At 40.2% G+C, this 16,023-nt stretch overlaps 1 protein-coding gene across 1 annotated transcript in view; it reads right to left on the reverse strand.

Annotated features, from left to right (window-relative positions):
- Positions 1–2,719: 2,719 nt before the first annotated feature.
- KIF5C (kinesin family member 5C) overlaps positions 2,720–16,023 on the reverse strand; it is a 117,035-nt gene continuing 103,731 nt past the window's right edge. Inside the window, 5 exon segments of the mRNA XM_048483957.1 lie at positions 2,720–6,713; positions 9,833–9,946; positions 12,549–12,765; positions 13,252–13,356; positions 15,853–15,924. Of these exon segments, the coding sequence (XP_048339914.1) occupies positions 9,840–9,946; positions 12,549–12,765; positions 13,252–13,356; positions 15,853–15,924 (501 nt within the window). The 3' untranslated portion in view covers positions 2,720–6,713; positions 9,833–9,839.

A 16,023-nucleotide genomic window follows, 5' to 3' on the forward strand; every position in this document is an offset into this window, starting at 1 on the left:
CACAGGTAGTTGGGAGAATAAAAACAGAAGGAGCATATGCTGTACAACCTATTGATCTTGGAGGAAAGACATGATGAAGTGTGATACATAAATAAATAATGCCTTGCAGAATGGAAGTGCTATTAAAATTGTACTTCACATGAAATTGTTTCAGTGCTTAATCCTCCTTGAATCCTCCTTGGTGGTTTCAGCGGACTCTCAACCCCTGCCCCAGTGGAGTTTCCAAGCAAGCACCACTGGAATCCAGGAGACTTCCTTAGAAGCCAAACAGAAAGGTTGGGGTGCATCAGGTTATGCGCCTAAGCCACATGCCGACACATTCCTTCTCTAGAATTGTGACGAAAAAAGATATTTTTTTTGGTGTGTGTGTACTAATCTGTTGAAATCCTCTCCACCAATGGTAAACCCTAGCCAGCGGGACTTTCTCATGAATAAGTCTATGTATACTACAATATACATGGACCAAATAATTCTGCCCACCCAATCGAACTGACACACATGCACCAGCCTTTTACTTTCCTCGGAATGATAGCCACCCAAATGGGGCAGCAGGTAGGGAAAAGGTGTTTCAGAGGCCATTGTGGAGATTGACTTTTTAATATATTTGCCAAGATGTGTGAATGTGTCACTTCTGTCTCCCAGGAACTGCCATGGACGAGCCACGGCATAGTGTGTCACAAGCCCACAAAACTGCTTCCCCCATCTGCCCACCACCTGGGGCAGGCACCCCCTAAGCCCCCCTGTATTCGGCCCTGACTGGATGTTACGTGAAAAGGTCTACAGTGGGAATGAAAAGATGGGAAAGGAATACTTCCCTTCCTCCACACTGTGCCATAAACCATCAGGATAGGACAACCGCAGGAGAGCAAATCTCTAGCCTTTCAGCATTTTCCTACAAACTTGCTGGCCTCTTACAAAAGTTCTCACCTCTCTGTGAATCCTCACACCTCTAGCAGTGTCTATGGCAATTTTGACAAGATGAAAGTTACACTCTGCTTTTCAGCAAGTTTACACAACAATAAACTCCCACTGTGTGCAATAGAACTTGCTCCCAAATAAATACATACAGCTTGCAAGGAAAGTTATCCCATCTAAATTACAGAAGTACACAGCCATCCTAAGCAGTTATACCCTTCTAAGTTCATTGAAGTCAGTGGACATATAAGAGTGTAATTCTGCATAGGATAGCACTGCATAGGATAGCACTGTTAAATGCATAGGTAACAGTATTAACACTTATTTCTTAGCAACATATATAAAAGATCACACTGCACAGGTCCCTTGAAATGAATCAAAATTTCTATACAGCATGACTTAGGTCAGATTGAGGGCCTTCAGTTTATTAAAATCCATTTCATGAGATGTATGTAGTGGGTTGTTACTAAGATGACATATGTATATATGAAGTTAAGAAAAAACAGCATCAAAAGACCATGAAAGAGAGAAAGTACAGAGTGTAATCAATTCTGTAACATGCAAAACAATATGAAAACTGTTAGTAATTGGCTATTTCTCTCATTTTGCAAAGCTAATCAGCAAACTACATATACATCAACTGCATTCAGAAAAACAACAAAATTCTGAATCTTGCCTTTGTCCTAATGTCATATTAAGTATGAGAAATAGTTTGCATACATAGAAATTGAACATGTATAAGTTTTAAAATGTGCATGTACCTCTTTCCTTTGCAGCTTTTAAAGATTTTCATCAAAATTCCTCTTTAAATAAAAATGATAAAATGTTTTATTACACTCAGAAGAACTTCATTAGAATGGTGCCACTTTTAAAGGTATGCCTGCAGTACAATAAATATAAACAGTCTGCTGAGACTGCCACCTAGTGGAACTTAAAATGAATTTTGGTTTAGAACTCTCAAGAGAGAAAATTTTCCCTAACTGATCTCAACTTGGTCTTTACTGATGTTTCCTGTTCTGTGCCTTGTTTGACCCAGAATGCTGTGAAACAAATATACTTGTGTCCCCAGCACTGTTTCCACCAGGTGTTACTACGATATTCTTTTCACGTTGCAGGACTGGGACGGATCTTTAAGATCTTGAAAATGTAGTGCCAGTCAGAACTGAGCTACATGGACCTATAAACCAAGTATAAAGACAGCTTCACAAGGGAAAAATTCTAAGTGAACCTGCCCCCTGCCAGATTTCCTGTGTATACTGTTTAGAGATGTCTGGTAATATCTCTGTATCTCTCTGTTCTTAATCTTTGCACAAGTTCAGTTTAGTGGACAAAGCTTGGCATTTATTGTTTTATCAGAACAAAACGTTATTGTTGACTGAGGGAGTCATGCTGTGGGCAACAGCAAATGAGGATCAAGAAACACCTGAATCTCCAATGCTGAATTTCAACAGCATCAAATTACTCTTTATTAAAAAGGTAAAATACAGGAGGTGGAAGCAAAAAAGTTCCAGTCTAGTCTGGCAAGCAGAAACAACATACGAAGTTATTTCACCCTCTTTGACCTGCTAGGGGCTTGCAAGCCGAGGCAGCCACCCATCTCAGGGCCCAGCCAAGTCACATTTATGCCATATCTGGCTTTCATGACAAATGATTTCAATACCCCTGCCCTGAGGCCTGCAAATTACATACTAAGGGGTTACCAGTTAGGGCCAGAAGCTTGAGCGTGAAGAAAAGTCGTGTGGAACACAGGACAAGCTGAAATCAATACCTCTGTGAACCCACACCACAAATGCTACCAGCAAGATAAAGTTTACTTCAATTTTATTTCCACTTGAACAGTTTTTGGATGATACATCATGCAGTCTGCCAGTGTATCCATACATTTTAATAGATAGTATTTTAGAACCAAAATTGAAATACTTATCCATGGGGAAGGAAGGGGAAGTTCATCTCAGCTGTTACAGAGTTTGATTCATCACAGCATCTTTGATAATAGTAGAAATTTCCCACAGATTGTAACCATCAGAAAAAGTACCCACATTTCATTTTTCCCTAAAACAAGCTATTGTACAGATACATAAATCTCAGAGAATACACATTACACACTTTACAAACTAGACATGTATACATCTACAGAATGCCTGAACCCCTATTGTTCTCCCACATCTTTCACTATCAAAAGTGTTTCAAAAAAACACAGACACAGAAGGAATTGAGGAATAAAACACAAAAATGGGATGTGGCAATCCTTTCATATCAGTGTTTAAACAGACAAATGTCCAATGTGTTTTAGCCACTTATCCATCAAAAGGAGAAAGTATCACCCTGTAGAAATTATTTTACAACATTCTCATGAGTAACGTTCATATTTTAAAAAACTTTTTAAAAAATTTCTGGCCTCAATAAGATAATTAGGGTTTACATTTTTACGATGTTACACACTGCGACTGCAAAGTATCTGATTTCAACTGAATGTACTGGGTGTAACACAGGGCTTACCGCAATTAATTCAGTTTCTAAAAAGCAGCCCATCAATTTGAACGTTAAATTTAGGAATAAGAAAGGATAGAGAGAATCCTGTCCATTGGAAATCAGTTATGGAAGGAATTCTCTCTGTTTTCAGATAGTTTTTAATTCACATACATATTAAAGCCCAGGCAGCTTTGAAATACCAAATGTACCCTGAATTAATATGTTCAAGATACTCTATTCTCATCTCTGCCTGGCAAAACACATTTAACACGTATCTGTCGTGGTATTTCCATTTTTCTCAGTGCCAAAAAACAATTAAATAATAGGTGAATTTGAAGATAAGCAGTCAGAAGAATAAGAAATTTGATACAGTAGAAAAGAAAATCATGAACATAAGAAATTCCACACTGCAATGGCTTTCAATGGAATGGTGCATGTGTTAACTTGTCCAATATTAAATACAAAATAGTTTCTGCTCTTCAGATATTTTTTACAAGCTGGAAAAAATGCTTTGAACATTTAGAGGAAAGGAGGGGGGCTCTGGAAGAGTATAAAGCAAACAAAACACAGGTTACTGATGTCCATATAACAAAGATGAGTTTTCAATTTCCACATACAAAAATTCTGCATGTATAATGCTGTGAAGTTTGATAGTGCTTCAAAACTTAGATCCGTAAAGCAAATCTAACAGCAAAATGAAATCAAAGTGACACAGTATCAAAATACATGAACACAAATTCAGCTTTAATAAAGGTATGCCTTTTCACATTTCACCTGCCATCTATGAACCACAATGGAAACTCTGATACCACAACCAAGAAATTCCAACTAGATGAACTGACTGGCTGATCAGCAACTAGCGGTTTCTTAGAAATATCAGAATTTTTTTCCTTAGAAGAACATTAAGGATAGTTTTGCCATGAGGCTCAAGATTTACACTCTTTTATGCAGGTCAACAGAAGTTCTATCTCAAAATGCAGCCCTAGAGTAAGCACTGTGTCGAGTCTCCATTCATTCCAATGGAGATGCACAAATATGCTTAGCAGATTTCATTGATAATTTTGATGCATGCAGAATTTGGCAACTTTTAGCACACAAAAGCAAAAGGGAAAAAATCACAAATGTATTCCACAGCATCTCAGGCATATGAAAACTACATAGAAAACAATAATACTTTACGAATGGTGTGCATTTGCTTCTATGAGCTTGTCTACACCTCAAAAGCTGGGATAATGCTGCATAAAACATCCTCTGCATGGCTTCCAGGTGGTAGCCATAACATTTATGGCAGCTGCTCACGTAGAACATCACTGGCACTCTCTAACGTTGCTGCTACACACATTGTTCTGCATAATATGGTCAGTCCACGTAGTAAACAATACTAAACATTATGGCCTGCTTCTGGAGAACTTACATGGAAGAAGCCTTCTTATAATCATCATGATACACAGAGTGAAAGTAAGACAGAGATACTACAGGAGGCTTCTTAGTTTTTGTTTTGTTTTTTAAATACAGAGTCTAGCTATGTATAAAACTAACAGGTTGGCTACATTATTCCCAAAAGTGGGGCTTAGATATGGCAAAGTCACACTTAAAATCTGCTGGCAGTGCATTTACATGTGTATTAAAAAAGTGAGGAAAACAATTAAAAAACCCTTAATAAAATAAATTAAACAAATGCAAAATCTGCAATCTTTCATTAAATACATAACAAAAGTCTCCCCTTTCCCATCCCCTAAAAAGTGCAACCTGTAATAAATTAAACAAAAGCCCAATCTTCTTTTGCTACGTCTGAGAACTTCTAAGCAGCATCAGGAGAAAATGCCTGAAGTCAATTCACAATCTTTAGGAAGGCTCTAGAGCAGATTACCTCTCAATATCAGCCAAACACATTCCAAAGCTCCAAATTTACTCTTAACTTAAAAAAAAAAGAAGCTACAGCAGCAAACAAGACTAAAGGAGCATAAACCCCAAATCAGTCTTTTTGGAATGAGACATAACATATTTGTATGTGCACAGTTGCAAATGTATGCATGTAACAAGTGAAAGAAAACACGGCAGCACATTTACCACCTGTCTGCCTATCTATATCTTCCATGGTTATACACATCAACACTTCATGTATATTACTAAAAGAGAAGCCAAAAGAAACTGAATTATCTCACTATTGGTTAAAGGTGTTAAAACTATACTATCCCTAGGCAGACTTGCATATTGCTCAGTTCCATCATATACTGTTATAAATGTAGTCTTAAATGCATTAAAAACAAACAAGAAAAAACAAAAAGCTATCCTCCAGCAATGTATTTTCTTCTGCACTGCACAGGGAGGAAACATGCTCACTTATTCCCTGCTCAACACCATGAAAAAAAAAATCACAGTACAACTTTTTTGCCATATTTTTGATTCCTTTCAAAATGATGAGAAAACTGAGTTACAGGAGGAAGGGGGCGGTTTTAGCTGTTCTTGTAAAAGTTGCTTTTTCAGATACACTCCATTACAAATCTGGACCATGATGCCCCATGGTTGTCAGAGAACCTTAAAGTGTTATCATAGGTAGATCAGATGCTGAATTCTGAGGTGCTGGTGTCTCCTTATGACTGCTGGCGTTCTGAAAGCCCAACCAGCCTTTCCCTCCATGTCCCTCGAATATGATCTTCACCACATGAGCGTTCTAACAATTCTGTTAGATTCCCCCCAACCCCCACTTTAAATACAAATCCAAAGATTTCACCAGTATATTAAAAACAATTTTTTAAGGGAACTTTACGTTTTGAACACATGTTATTTTCCCCCCAAACCATATAACTGCACACTGTCATCCTCCAAAAATATAAAGTAATAGGCATATTATACAGGAAATCAGAAAGTCATGATGGAACACAATCAACCTGCTTTCAACGGCACTTCGTTGTTGAATTGTTAAGTCTTGGAGGCCAGGAGTCAGGATTTTGCTGATGCACCAGAGTACTTAAAACAGAACGAAACAAAATGTTAAAAAGCATCGGTGACACCAGCTGAGAAGCCCCAACACAACTGGCACAACAAGGTCAAACTCGGTCACTCAGTGACAGAGACTGAATGGCAGACCTCCTATGGTTAGCTTAGGTGAGTTTGTTAGATACACTGTACATGATTTCTGAAGAAAAGCTGGGCTGGACACACTTCTGTACACATGGAGATTCTATGAAGCTGAAAAATAAAATCTGGTTCACGGCAGATGGCTATAGAAAGCATACAATGAATGGAGGAGTACAGGTCCAGTCCCAAAAGGAAAAAGAACTAGTGAACAGATGCTGAATTTTCACATGCGAGTGGCATCAGATCTGCAAAAACAAACACACACATGGAGGGAATAGTCAATATTTGTTAAGCCAACATGGTATAAACACTATGTTCACACACTGAACTATTTAAGGAGCATTTCACCCCATTCCAGTAAATGTAGTTTTAGGGAACAGTATTATTTCCACACGTAGCGTTTTCCTACAGCGCAATACCACAAGAAATAAAAAGAAAGCCTCAGGGTGGCCAATGAGGACGTTGAAATTGTTCAAGATTTTCTGTTCCTTGGCTCCACTATCAACCAAAAAGGAGACTGCAACCAAGAAATCAAAAGGAGATTGAGACTAGGAAGGGCAAACATGAAGGAGCTAGAAAAGATTCTTAAGTGTAAGGAATATTTCACTGGCAATGAAGATCAGACTGACTTCACAGACAACCTCCAGAGACACCTGGACCAGGGTGGTTCAGTGCTGTTGTTAGATGTTATAACAGTGTTTGACTTGGTTGATGATACTATTCTGACTTTATTCTGGCCTTACTGGGATATCTGGGACAGCCTTACAGTGGGTGTGCTCATTCCTTTAAGACTGAGGACAAAAGGGTACAATTGGTCTGCCTGCCCTGAATTGGTGTGCGGTGTCCTGGGAAGTGGCAATTCTCTCACCATTGTTATTTAACATGTAATGTGTCCTTTTGCTTGGTTAATCCCAGGGTTCAGACTGGGTTGTCTTCAGTATGTAGATGACACCCAGTTGTATCTAGTGATGGCTGGTCATCCAACACTGCCCCTAGTGTTTTGGCCAGTTGCCTGGAGGCTATGATGGAATTGAGGAAAAAGAGCCAGCAGAAGCTAAATCCAGCTAAGATGGAGGTCATGTGGCTGAACCAAAAGGGGCAGATGGTGGAGTAACAGCTACCCACTCTCGATGGGGTGCAATTAGTTAAGCGACTGACTGTCAAGAGTTTGGGCATTTTCCTTGATGCCTCATCATCAATGGATGCTGAAGTGAATTACGCCACTCACGTGGCATTCTACCATCTTTGTCAGGCAAAGCAACTGGCTGTCTACCTGTCCCAAACTAACTTAACCACAGTGATCCATGCAGCAGTCACCTCTAGACTGGATAATTGCAACTGGCTCTATGCAGGGCTACCGTTGGGCCTGCTCCAGAAACTCCAGCTAGTTCAGAATGTGGAAGTGAGAGTCCTTACTGGAGTGGGCACATATTCCACCTATGCTGTGCCAGTTGGATTGTCTTTAGTTGCCATACCAGGTCAAGTTAGAGGTTTTAGTACTAATGTACAAAGCCCTAAACTAGCCTGGGGCCAACGTACTTGTGGAGACTGGCTCTCCTGTTATGTCCCCCAAAGAACACATCGCTCTTCAAGCAAGAATTTACTTGTGGTCCCTGGCCCAATTTTGCTTTGACCAGGGCTAGAACCATTTTGGTCCTGGCCCTGACCTGATGGAATGCTCTGAGACCGGGGCCCTGTGGGATTTAATGTAGTTCCACAGGGCCTGTAAGACAGAGCTGTTCCATCTGGGTCTACACCACTTCATTGGACCACATAAGATTTCCATTTTAAAAAGCAGCAAAATTTAACAGTAAAATTATCAGAGCATAAGCAGGGAAAAGGCAACAGACAAGGTATTTAAATTAGCATGCTGTTTATATGCAAAACCAACCAATCAACCAACCAACGTTACTTTCCCACAGCTGTAATAATGGAAGTGCCCATGCAAATAAAAACAAATAAAGTCTCTGAGCATGGAAAGAGAAAGTACTAAGTCACAGGAGCAGTCAACCCCTTTGTTCCACGAGAGTACTGAGAAAGGCCAAGTTACCAAACATCATCTTTTGTTTTTTCTGTTTCCCGCCCAGGATCGTACATCTCTCTGATGGGCGAATGCTGAACATTCTAAATGTGACTAACCACTTTAAATGTACCAAAAATATGTATCTGTATCTATAGGATGATTCTTGAAATGGTTCATGGAGGCACTCCTGAGAAGACACCAGACAGACTGAAATTCATTCCACTTGGCAGTACACAACTCCATGTCCTGTAGTGGCTCCCTATTCATTGCATTGCACGCTCAGGAAAGGAACATAACTGGTTTGATCCAATAGCTTGCTTTACAGCATATTCATCACTCATGAAAGAAAATGAGACAGGCCCACAAGTACATCAAAGACCTCCAGAGCTATGAACTGTATCCAACAAGCATGCTTTATCATGCATTCTTAAATCTTATGCACGTCATCACAAGTTACAGCTCTGTTAAGGTCTGAAATAGTATGATGTGATGACATTACTTCCACTTGTAATTAGTGTTTCTAGCCAACTTTTCTCACTTCATATATCACAATGAACCATTGCCTACCACTTCCTTTCTTTTCGTAACAAGACTGTCTGCAACATGGTGGCCAGCATCCAAGAAGAAGGGCACTTTGTGGATCTCACACCTTATTTACATTCTGCATTCAAATGCCAGACAGTCATAAATTTGCATATCTCACCTTGCAGCATAGAAGAAAAGTTTGAATGTATGCCTCCTTTTCTCTCCTGTAAGGAGACTCAAAGGGGCTTACAAACTTCTTTCTCTTCCTCTCCTCACATCTAGTGAGCTAGGCAGGACTGAAAGTTCCACAGATTTGTGACTAGCCCAAGGCCACCAAGCAGGCATCATGTGTAGGAGTGGGGAAACAAATCTCATTCACCAGATAAGAGTCCCACCACTCATGTGGAGGAGTGGGGAAGCAAACCCAGTTCTCCAGATTAGAGTCCACCTGCTCTTAACCACTACACCATACTGGCTAGATTTGAAGGCTGAACTACAACGATTACAGAATGCTGGGTACTGCTTTTTGATGGCCTGGAACTGCAGATGGAACTTGTGAGGTAAACCCACTGCTGTTAGCTTTAACTTGTTGAAACTAAAACAATGACACACTGCCCTAACCAAACATACCTCTGTCCACAGACAATGACAACTGTTGGGGTTTTAAATGTTGACCAGTGTTCAAGGTAGTGGTAGACAGCCACTACTCACCTAAAAGACATGAAGAGTTCCCCTCCCCGCAGTGAGAATTACGACTGGCAAAATGATGAAGATGACAAAATAGGGAAGACTGCAAACGGATTGCCATGAATTTACCTGGTATTTATTTCATGTTCTGGTAGTAACTTGAATGGGACAATCCTCCTCCTCTGATGGCATGAACAGCTGTAGGAGAAGATGCTGGATAATGACCAGGGCGAATAGGCTTGGCTGCAAGAGAAAAATCAGAATTGGAAAAATTTAGGATGGAGACAAGCTATATACTGTTTTATGTCCCCTCATGTTCAAGTGCATTGCAGCATTTCAATTGTGGTAGAAGTGAATATCATCTGTTGTTAACTAGAACTGTGCAGAACATCTCAACTCGCCAAGTGTGTTAAGAATGAAACCTTTACAACAATTCCTTTATTTGGTGGGTGACTGCTTAAATTAAATTAAAAATTAAATTAAATTAATAACACCTGAACTCCTTGCTCATATAGCTGACATACAATGCAAGTTCCATAAACAGTAGACAAAAACCCATACAAACACAGTGACAGCTACATTCTTAATTGTTTAAAATATTTCTATTCCATCTTGTCTAACTCAATGTGGCTAACAAGACAACAAGTTGCAAACATATACAAAAATTAGTTGTCAATCAGCTATCTAAAAACTTGTCGTGCCAAGTACATGAATGCATTTGTGGGTATTTATTCAGCAGGTGTATCACTAAAGAGCAAGCTATATTTATGGGACTGTACTGGATAAACTACCATGTCATAAAGAAGGCTAGCAAGAATAATCTTTTTCTACAATGTGCCAGAATAATATCTGTTTGTAGAGAGAAGCATTCTGTCCCATGAGTTCTCACCTGCAATCAGAAGTATGAGGAGAAAGTACCCTTTCTGCAGTCAGAAGTGGTACAAACTAGACATGTTTACCATTTCGGTAGGATATAAACACTGGATAAAGTTGGCATAGTATGCCTTTTACATCATTTCACTCTGCTGTTTCATTGACTGAATTACTAATTATAATTGATTTCAGTGGTTTTATGATGTATTTGTGCTTTATTTAACCTTGCAAACCACTTTGGACATTATGCAGCCAATAAATAATAGAAATAAATACAATCTCCAAGGTGATAGAAGAGGAAACAGAGTAGAAAGAAAAAAGGCCAATTCCATGTATAATCCAGGTCACCAGCTGGCTTTAGTATAGGGCATGAAGTGGATCATTGGACATGCATTTTTGGGGTCAAGTGAACCTTCTTCAAGAAAGGAGTTAGATATAACAAAAAACTTGATCAATATTGATTCAGCCATGGTGGAGAGGAGTAGGTTTTGCATTCAAAATCTATGCAGAAAATGTTTTATACCATGAAGTGTTAAGGGGGACATGTTCTATTTAGAGTTGCCAGTAATTATACGTATGGATGGCACAGTAGCAGTAGTTTAAAAACATTCACTACACAATCACAGTATGAAACTAAGTCACAAGTCTGTATTATTATTCAAAGCACATTTTCTGGCATTCTTTAACATTATAATTGGTCTACACAAACCAAGATAGGGAATACAAGGTTCAGAGAAGATAAGTTCTGTGGTGCAATGGCTTTACTGTCTCAGAAATGTGAGGGTACTTTCTCCTCATATTCCCCCAGCCAGCTCACAGCTATAGTCAGGAAGCTAGCACAGAAAGTTGCTTTCTGTCCCTCTTCTGATAGCATACCACCACTCTGAGTAAAAAGCAGCCCTCCTCTCTCCTGGTGTTGGCCGAGGGTCAGTGTCACAGGGATATATTTCTTCAGTGTACCGAGTTGTAGAGATGTTGAGTTAGGACATGTGCAGACTCTCTAGTTAACTTTATTTTTACAAGGCACAAACTCAAGGTAGGTATAAGACAGGTCTAAGTTCCTTAAGCAAAAATTTTAAAAGCTACTAACTAGGAGTGGGCAAAATACATTATCACTATTTTTCGGGGTCAAATTTAATAGACCCAGAATTATTTTTTAAAGCCCTGAAAAAAGCCAATACTCCATATCGGTTTTTTTGGGTATTTTTCAAAGGTTCCAGGTTATTACATTTGAACCCAAAAAATCCACCTGCCACCTGCCCAGGTGAGAAAGAGCTGAGCCTGTGCCACGGCTGCCTTCAAGTCCCATGTAGAGTTTGGAGGCAATGGTAAACAAACAAACAAACAAAAACCTCTCTCCACATTAACTTGGAGGTAATATGTACCATTAAACACTGGGCTCAATCAGGTTGCAGGTAAAAGAGAGGAGTTTTCTTTTCTTTTTTTTAAGGCAATGGGCTAGATGGGCCCAAAAATGCCCCCCTCCAAAAAAATTTGCTTGCAGGAGGGTTTTTCCCCACTTTTTCTGCTCCCTTTTATTGCTGCCTTTTGCGGGGGAGGGAAACCCCAGCAAAATACCAACAAAGTTCTTGTCAGCTTCATGGTGCCCCCCGACACACAGCAAACATCCTCTAACTTCATTCTCCTCTATTGTCTCTCATCACAAAAACATGCACAAGTGAGTGTGTTGATCTCAGAAACCAAAATGTGCTACCCACAGGTAGTTCCAACTGATGCCAAACAAAGGAACAGCTTCCCTTTTCAGACCCCTCCCCACATTGACTCCAAGAGCCTTAGCCAATCCTGTTAGGCTGTAAATGTTCTCTGTCTGGAGAAGTGCATCCTTTCCTATACTCTCCCAACATCAGGCTGCCACTCCACCATTATTTCTCCATAACTGTCACAGCACATCTGGTCCATCTCTTCCTTTTCCCGCAACACTATAACTTACTCTTTTTTGCCAAAAACATACCAATTTGGGCAGAGTGGGCTCTCCTTGCCATGTTCTTGGCTCTGACGGCCTCTTTAATGCGATCTACCTCCTGCTGGTATCGCTTCCGGTCCCGCATGGCATTCTCCTTGGCTTCCTTCAGTGCACTCTCCAAGGCCTTCACTCTCTCTGCTGTAGCTCGAAGTCGTTTTTCAAGCTTAGGAAGCTCACAACGGAGATCTGCATTATCACGTACTAACTGCAAAAGTGGCAAGTGAAAACAGATTAATGCAGTACACTGTAGCTGAGTGAAAACTCCTATATATAGATCAAATTGCAAAAGGAAGAAAAATATTAGCTTGAACCAATTATTATTTGTTTGATTACTTTATTTCCAATCCATTTTTTTTCACTGAGACTCAAAGCAGATTACACTGGGTAAGCAGTGGCATAGATATGGAGCACAGGCGGGCTGGAGCCCTGGGTGCTACCCCCTATGGTCACATGGGGGGGTGCATTGCAGGGCTGTGCCCCTTCCCTACCTCAAACTTCCTCTTCTTTCACGTGATTTTATTGTTGGGTGAGCTTCAGATTCCCTGCCCCCCCCCCTTCCCTCCCTAGCAGCATGCACTGATGCAAAGACTGAATTTTTATTTTTATCTTTGCCTTCTGTATCCCACAGACATGCAATTCAGGCATGTCAGCTACTGGTGAAATGCACTGCACTACACAATAAAAACCCTACCTGTTTGTGAACCTTTGTAAGTTGTTCCAGGTTGTTTTCCAGGAATGAAATTTTCTGCTTCTGAGCAGCACTTCCGCCTCCATCATCGCTGTCCAGTTCAACACTCTATGCAGGAAGCAAAGGGAAGAATTAGAAACAAAGTTCTGAATACACAAAACAAATTGTAGTTGGACGGTGCAATACAACACAATTCCCTAGAATGTCATTGCCGGCTATCAAAGCTTAAAACAGACTCTAATAAAGGTTAGGAGTGGTGATTTGGTAAACCCAAATCACCCCCCCCCAATAAACCCTTGTCAGGTTCGGGGGGGGGGGGGTTACAGATAAAAAATCTGCTCTGCTGAATCATTAGAGCCAAACATGAATGGGCTTTTTCGGTGGGGAGTTGGGGGAGAGAGAACTGAATGTTGTGCTCATTGCAGCTGAGCACAGCATTCACTTGTTCTCCTTGCCACCAGCTTCCCAAGGTCCCGAAGCACCTTTGAAGTGGCAGAGGAGGACTTAGGAAGTAGTATATAGTTTGTGTGTGGTGGGGGGGAGGGGGGAGACAACTGAATGCTGCATTCAGCTGTTCTCCCCATCACAGCCATGTGTATGAGAGCAGCATTCAGTTGGTCTCTCATCCCATGCTTCCCAAGCCCCAGAGGACTTGGGAAGCGGGTTGGTGGTAGGGGGGAGAGAAAACTGAATGCTGCTCTCAGTAAGTCTGAGTGCAGCACTCAGTTGCAGCTCTCCTTGCTACGGTTTCTCAGATCCACGTTGACTTGAGAAGTGGTGGCGAGGAGAACTGAATTTTGGGGGGTTTGGATAAGAAAAACCTGAAAATTTTCAGTAAAACCTGAATAAAGCCAATGAGCTTATGAGCTTTATTCGGCTTTACAAAAAAATTCTAGGTTTTTATTATCTAAAGCCGAAATTTACTGATAGTTTTTGTTGGTACTTGCCCTAGTACATCAAGATGTTTGATTATCAGTTTCAAAAGCAATAAAAATACCAGCATTTCTAAATATCTTTCAATGTAATTGGAACAAAGGGAATCAAATAAAATCCTCACATTCCCTGCCATATTAAGCTAAATGTCAAATAGCCTTGCATATAATTCTCATGAATAGCAAACATGCTACTTATGTCTACAGATGAATTCACCACAGGAGATACAGAGACACTGTTCTGTGTTCACAGACAATAACAGCCAAAGGTGATTTTCAGCTGAACATCAGAAGTTCAGGTTGTGTGTGAAACTGGTCTTTTCCTATTTCTTTGAACAGCTTTGAAAACTTTTCTCAGCCTCTTTCCTCATCCATAAATCCAGCCTGTGACTCAAAGGTATTAACTGATAAGGAAGTTTCATGCTATCTCTTGCACAAAGTCCTTCATATCAAAGGGTAGGATTGATCAGAACTTATGACTCTGTAGAATCAGCTAACCACTGAGATTCTATCTTGTAGGACATGTATACATAAGCCAAACTAATTTCTTACACTTCTTTTTAAATGTAGACGATAGACTTTTCAGTGTATTGTTTTGAGGGCATTAAGAGAATACAGGCTTCCATGGAACATGCTGCGAGCTTTACAGGGGTCTGTCCCATGCATGGTGGGCATCAGTTGAACAGAAAGATACAGGTGGGTCGCTGGTGCGACTCAGCAAATTAAAGTTTCTAGGACTGAGCTACAAGACCCCAGCAACTAATCAACATTTTTTGGCTAGTGTTCTTAGATTATCTGGAAGCCAGATAATTATGTATGATGGCAGATCTACATTCTCCTGCCTTTTAAAAGACTGAGAAGTCCATTTCTGTCACTTTCCCTGAGCCAGAGTCTCTGCCCCTGGGGGGAGGGGGCTCTATTTTCTTGTTACATGATCAATGTGAGAGAGTCTCACTGTCTGTCCTTCCAAAGGACTAATGGTTCATCTGGTATAACCTTGCAAACCTCAAGGATCCCTGGAGGGATTCCAGGACTCCCAGTTTGAGAAATATTGATTTGACAAAATTGCTTTATGTATTTTAGGCAATTCATCCATAATATATCGGTAAGAGAATATGGAAGAATTCTTGAAACAGTATAATTAAGTGAGAGAGGAAACCACTACATGAGGCGATGTATGCATTGAGAAGATGACATTTCACCAAGGCAAGCAGCAAACGTTTGATCAATCATGAATGTTGCAGGATAGATTGCTTGTTTCATCTATGAAGCTTTGCCCTGAAATTATCAGAAATAGTTTAGCTCCCACTTCAATGACTGGGTGAAGACAGGCCATCTAATGCCATGACAGTATATCTGTACCTTTGAGCAGAGAGGTATCATCAGTGCTAACTATACTTTGAATTCTTTTCTGCCTTTGTTGGTAATAAAATTGGGTTGCACTCTTGTTCCCAAGTCTTGATTCTACTCTTCTTACATATTCTTCACAACCCAAAAGCAGTCACTTGCCTGCCTCTGACAGGGTCTGCATTATGGATTCAAATAGTGCCAAAAACACACCAGCATTTCATTGCACTGATACAACAAAAACTAAAGTTTTACTTGATGATATCAGAGGAGGGGACAAAATAGGCATTTTAACAAAACTCCCTATCTGCCTATAGTCACTTACCTTTTTTACTCTGGTGGTAAGATCCTGGACAAAGAGTTTGCGTAAATTATGCAGGGTTTGCAATTCTCGAGCCTAGATTTTGTTTTTTCAAAAAAAATGAAAATTAAGTTACTTTCACCTGTTTCACTTCAGCAGCAAAAAATAAGCTGTTACGTTAGTACATTGTTATTG

This window comes from Sphaerodactylus townsendi, linkage group LG02 (assembly GCF_021028975.2).
Source record: "Sphaerodactylus townsendi isolate TG3544 linkage group LG02, MPM_Stown_v2.3, whole genome shotgun sequence".
In the NCBI taxonomy this organism is placed as follows: Eukaryota; Metazoa; Chordata; class Lepidosauria; order Squamata; family Sphaerodactylidae; genus Sphaerodactylus; species Sphaerodactylus townsendi.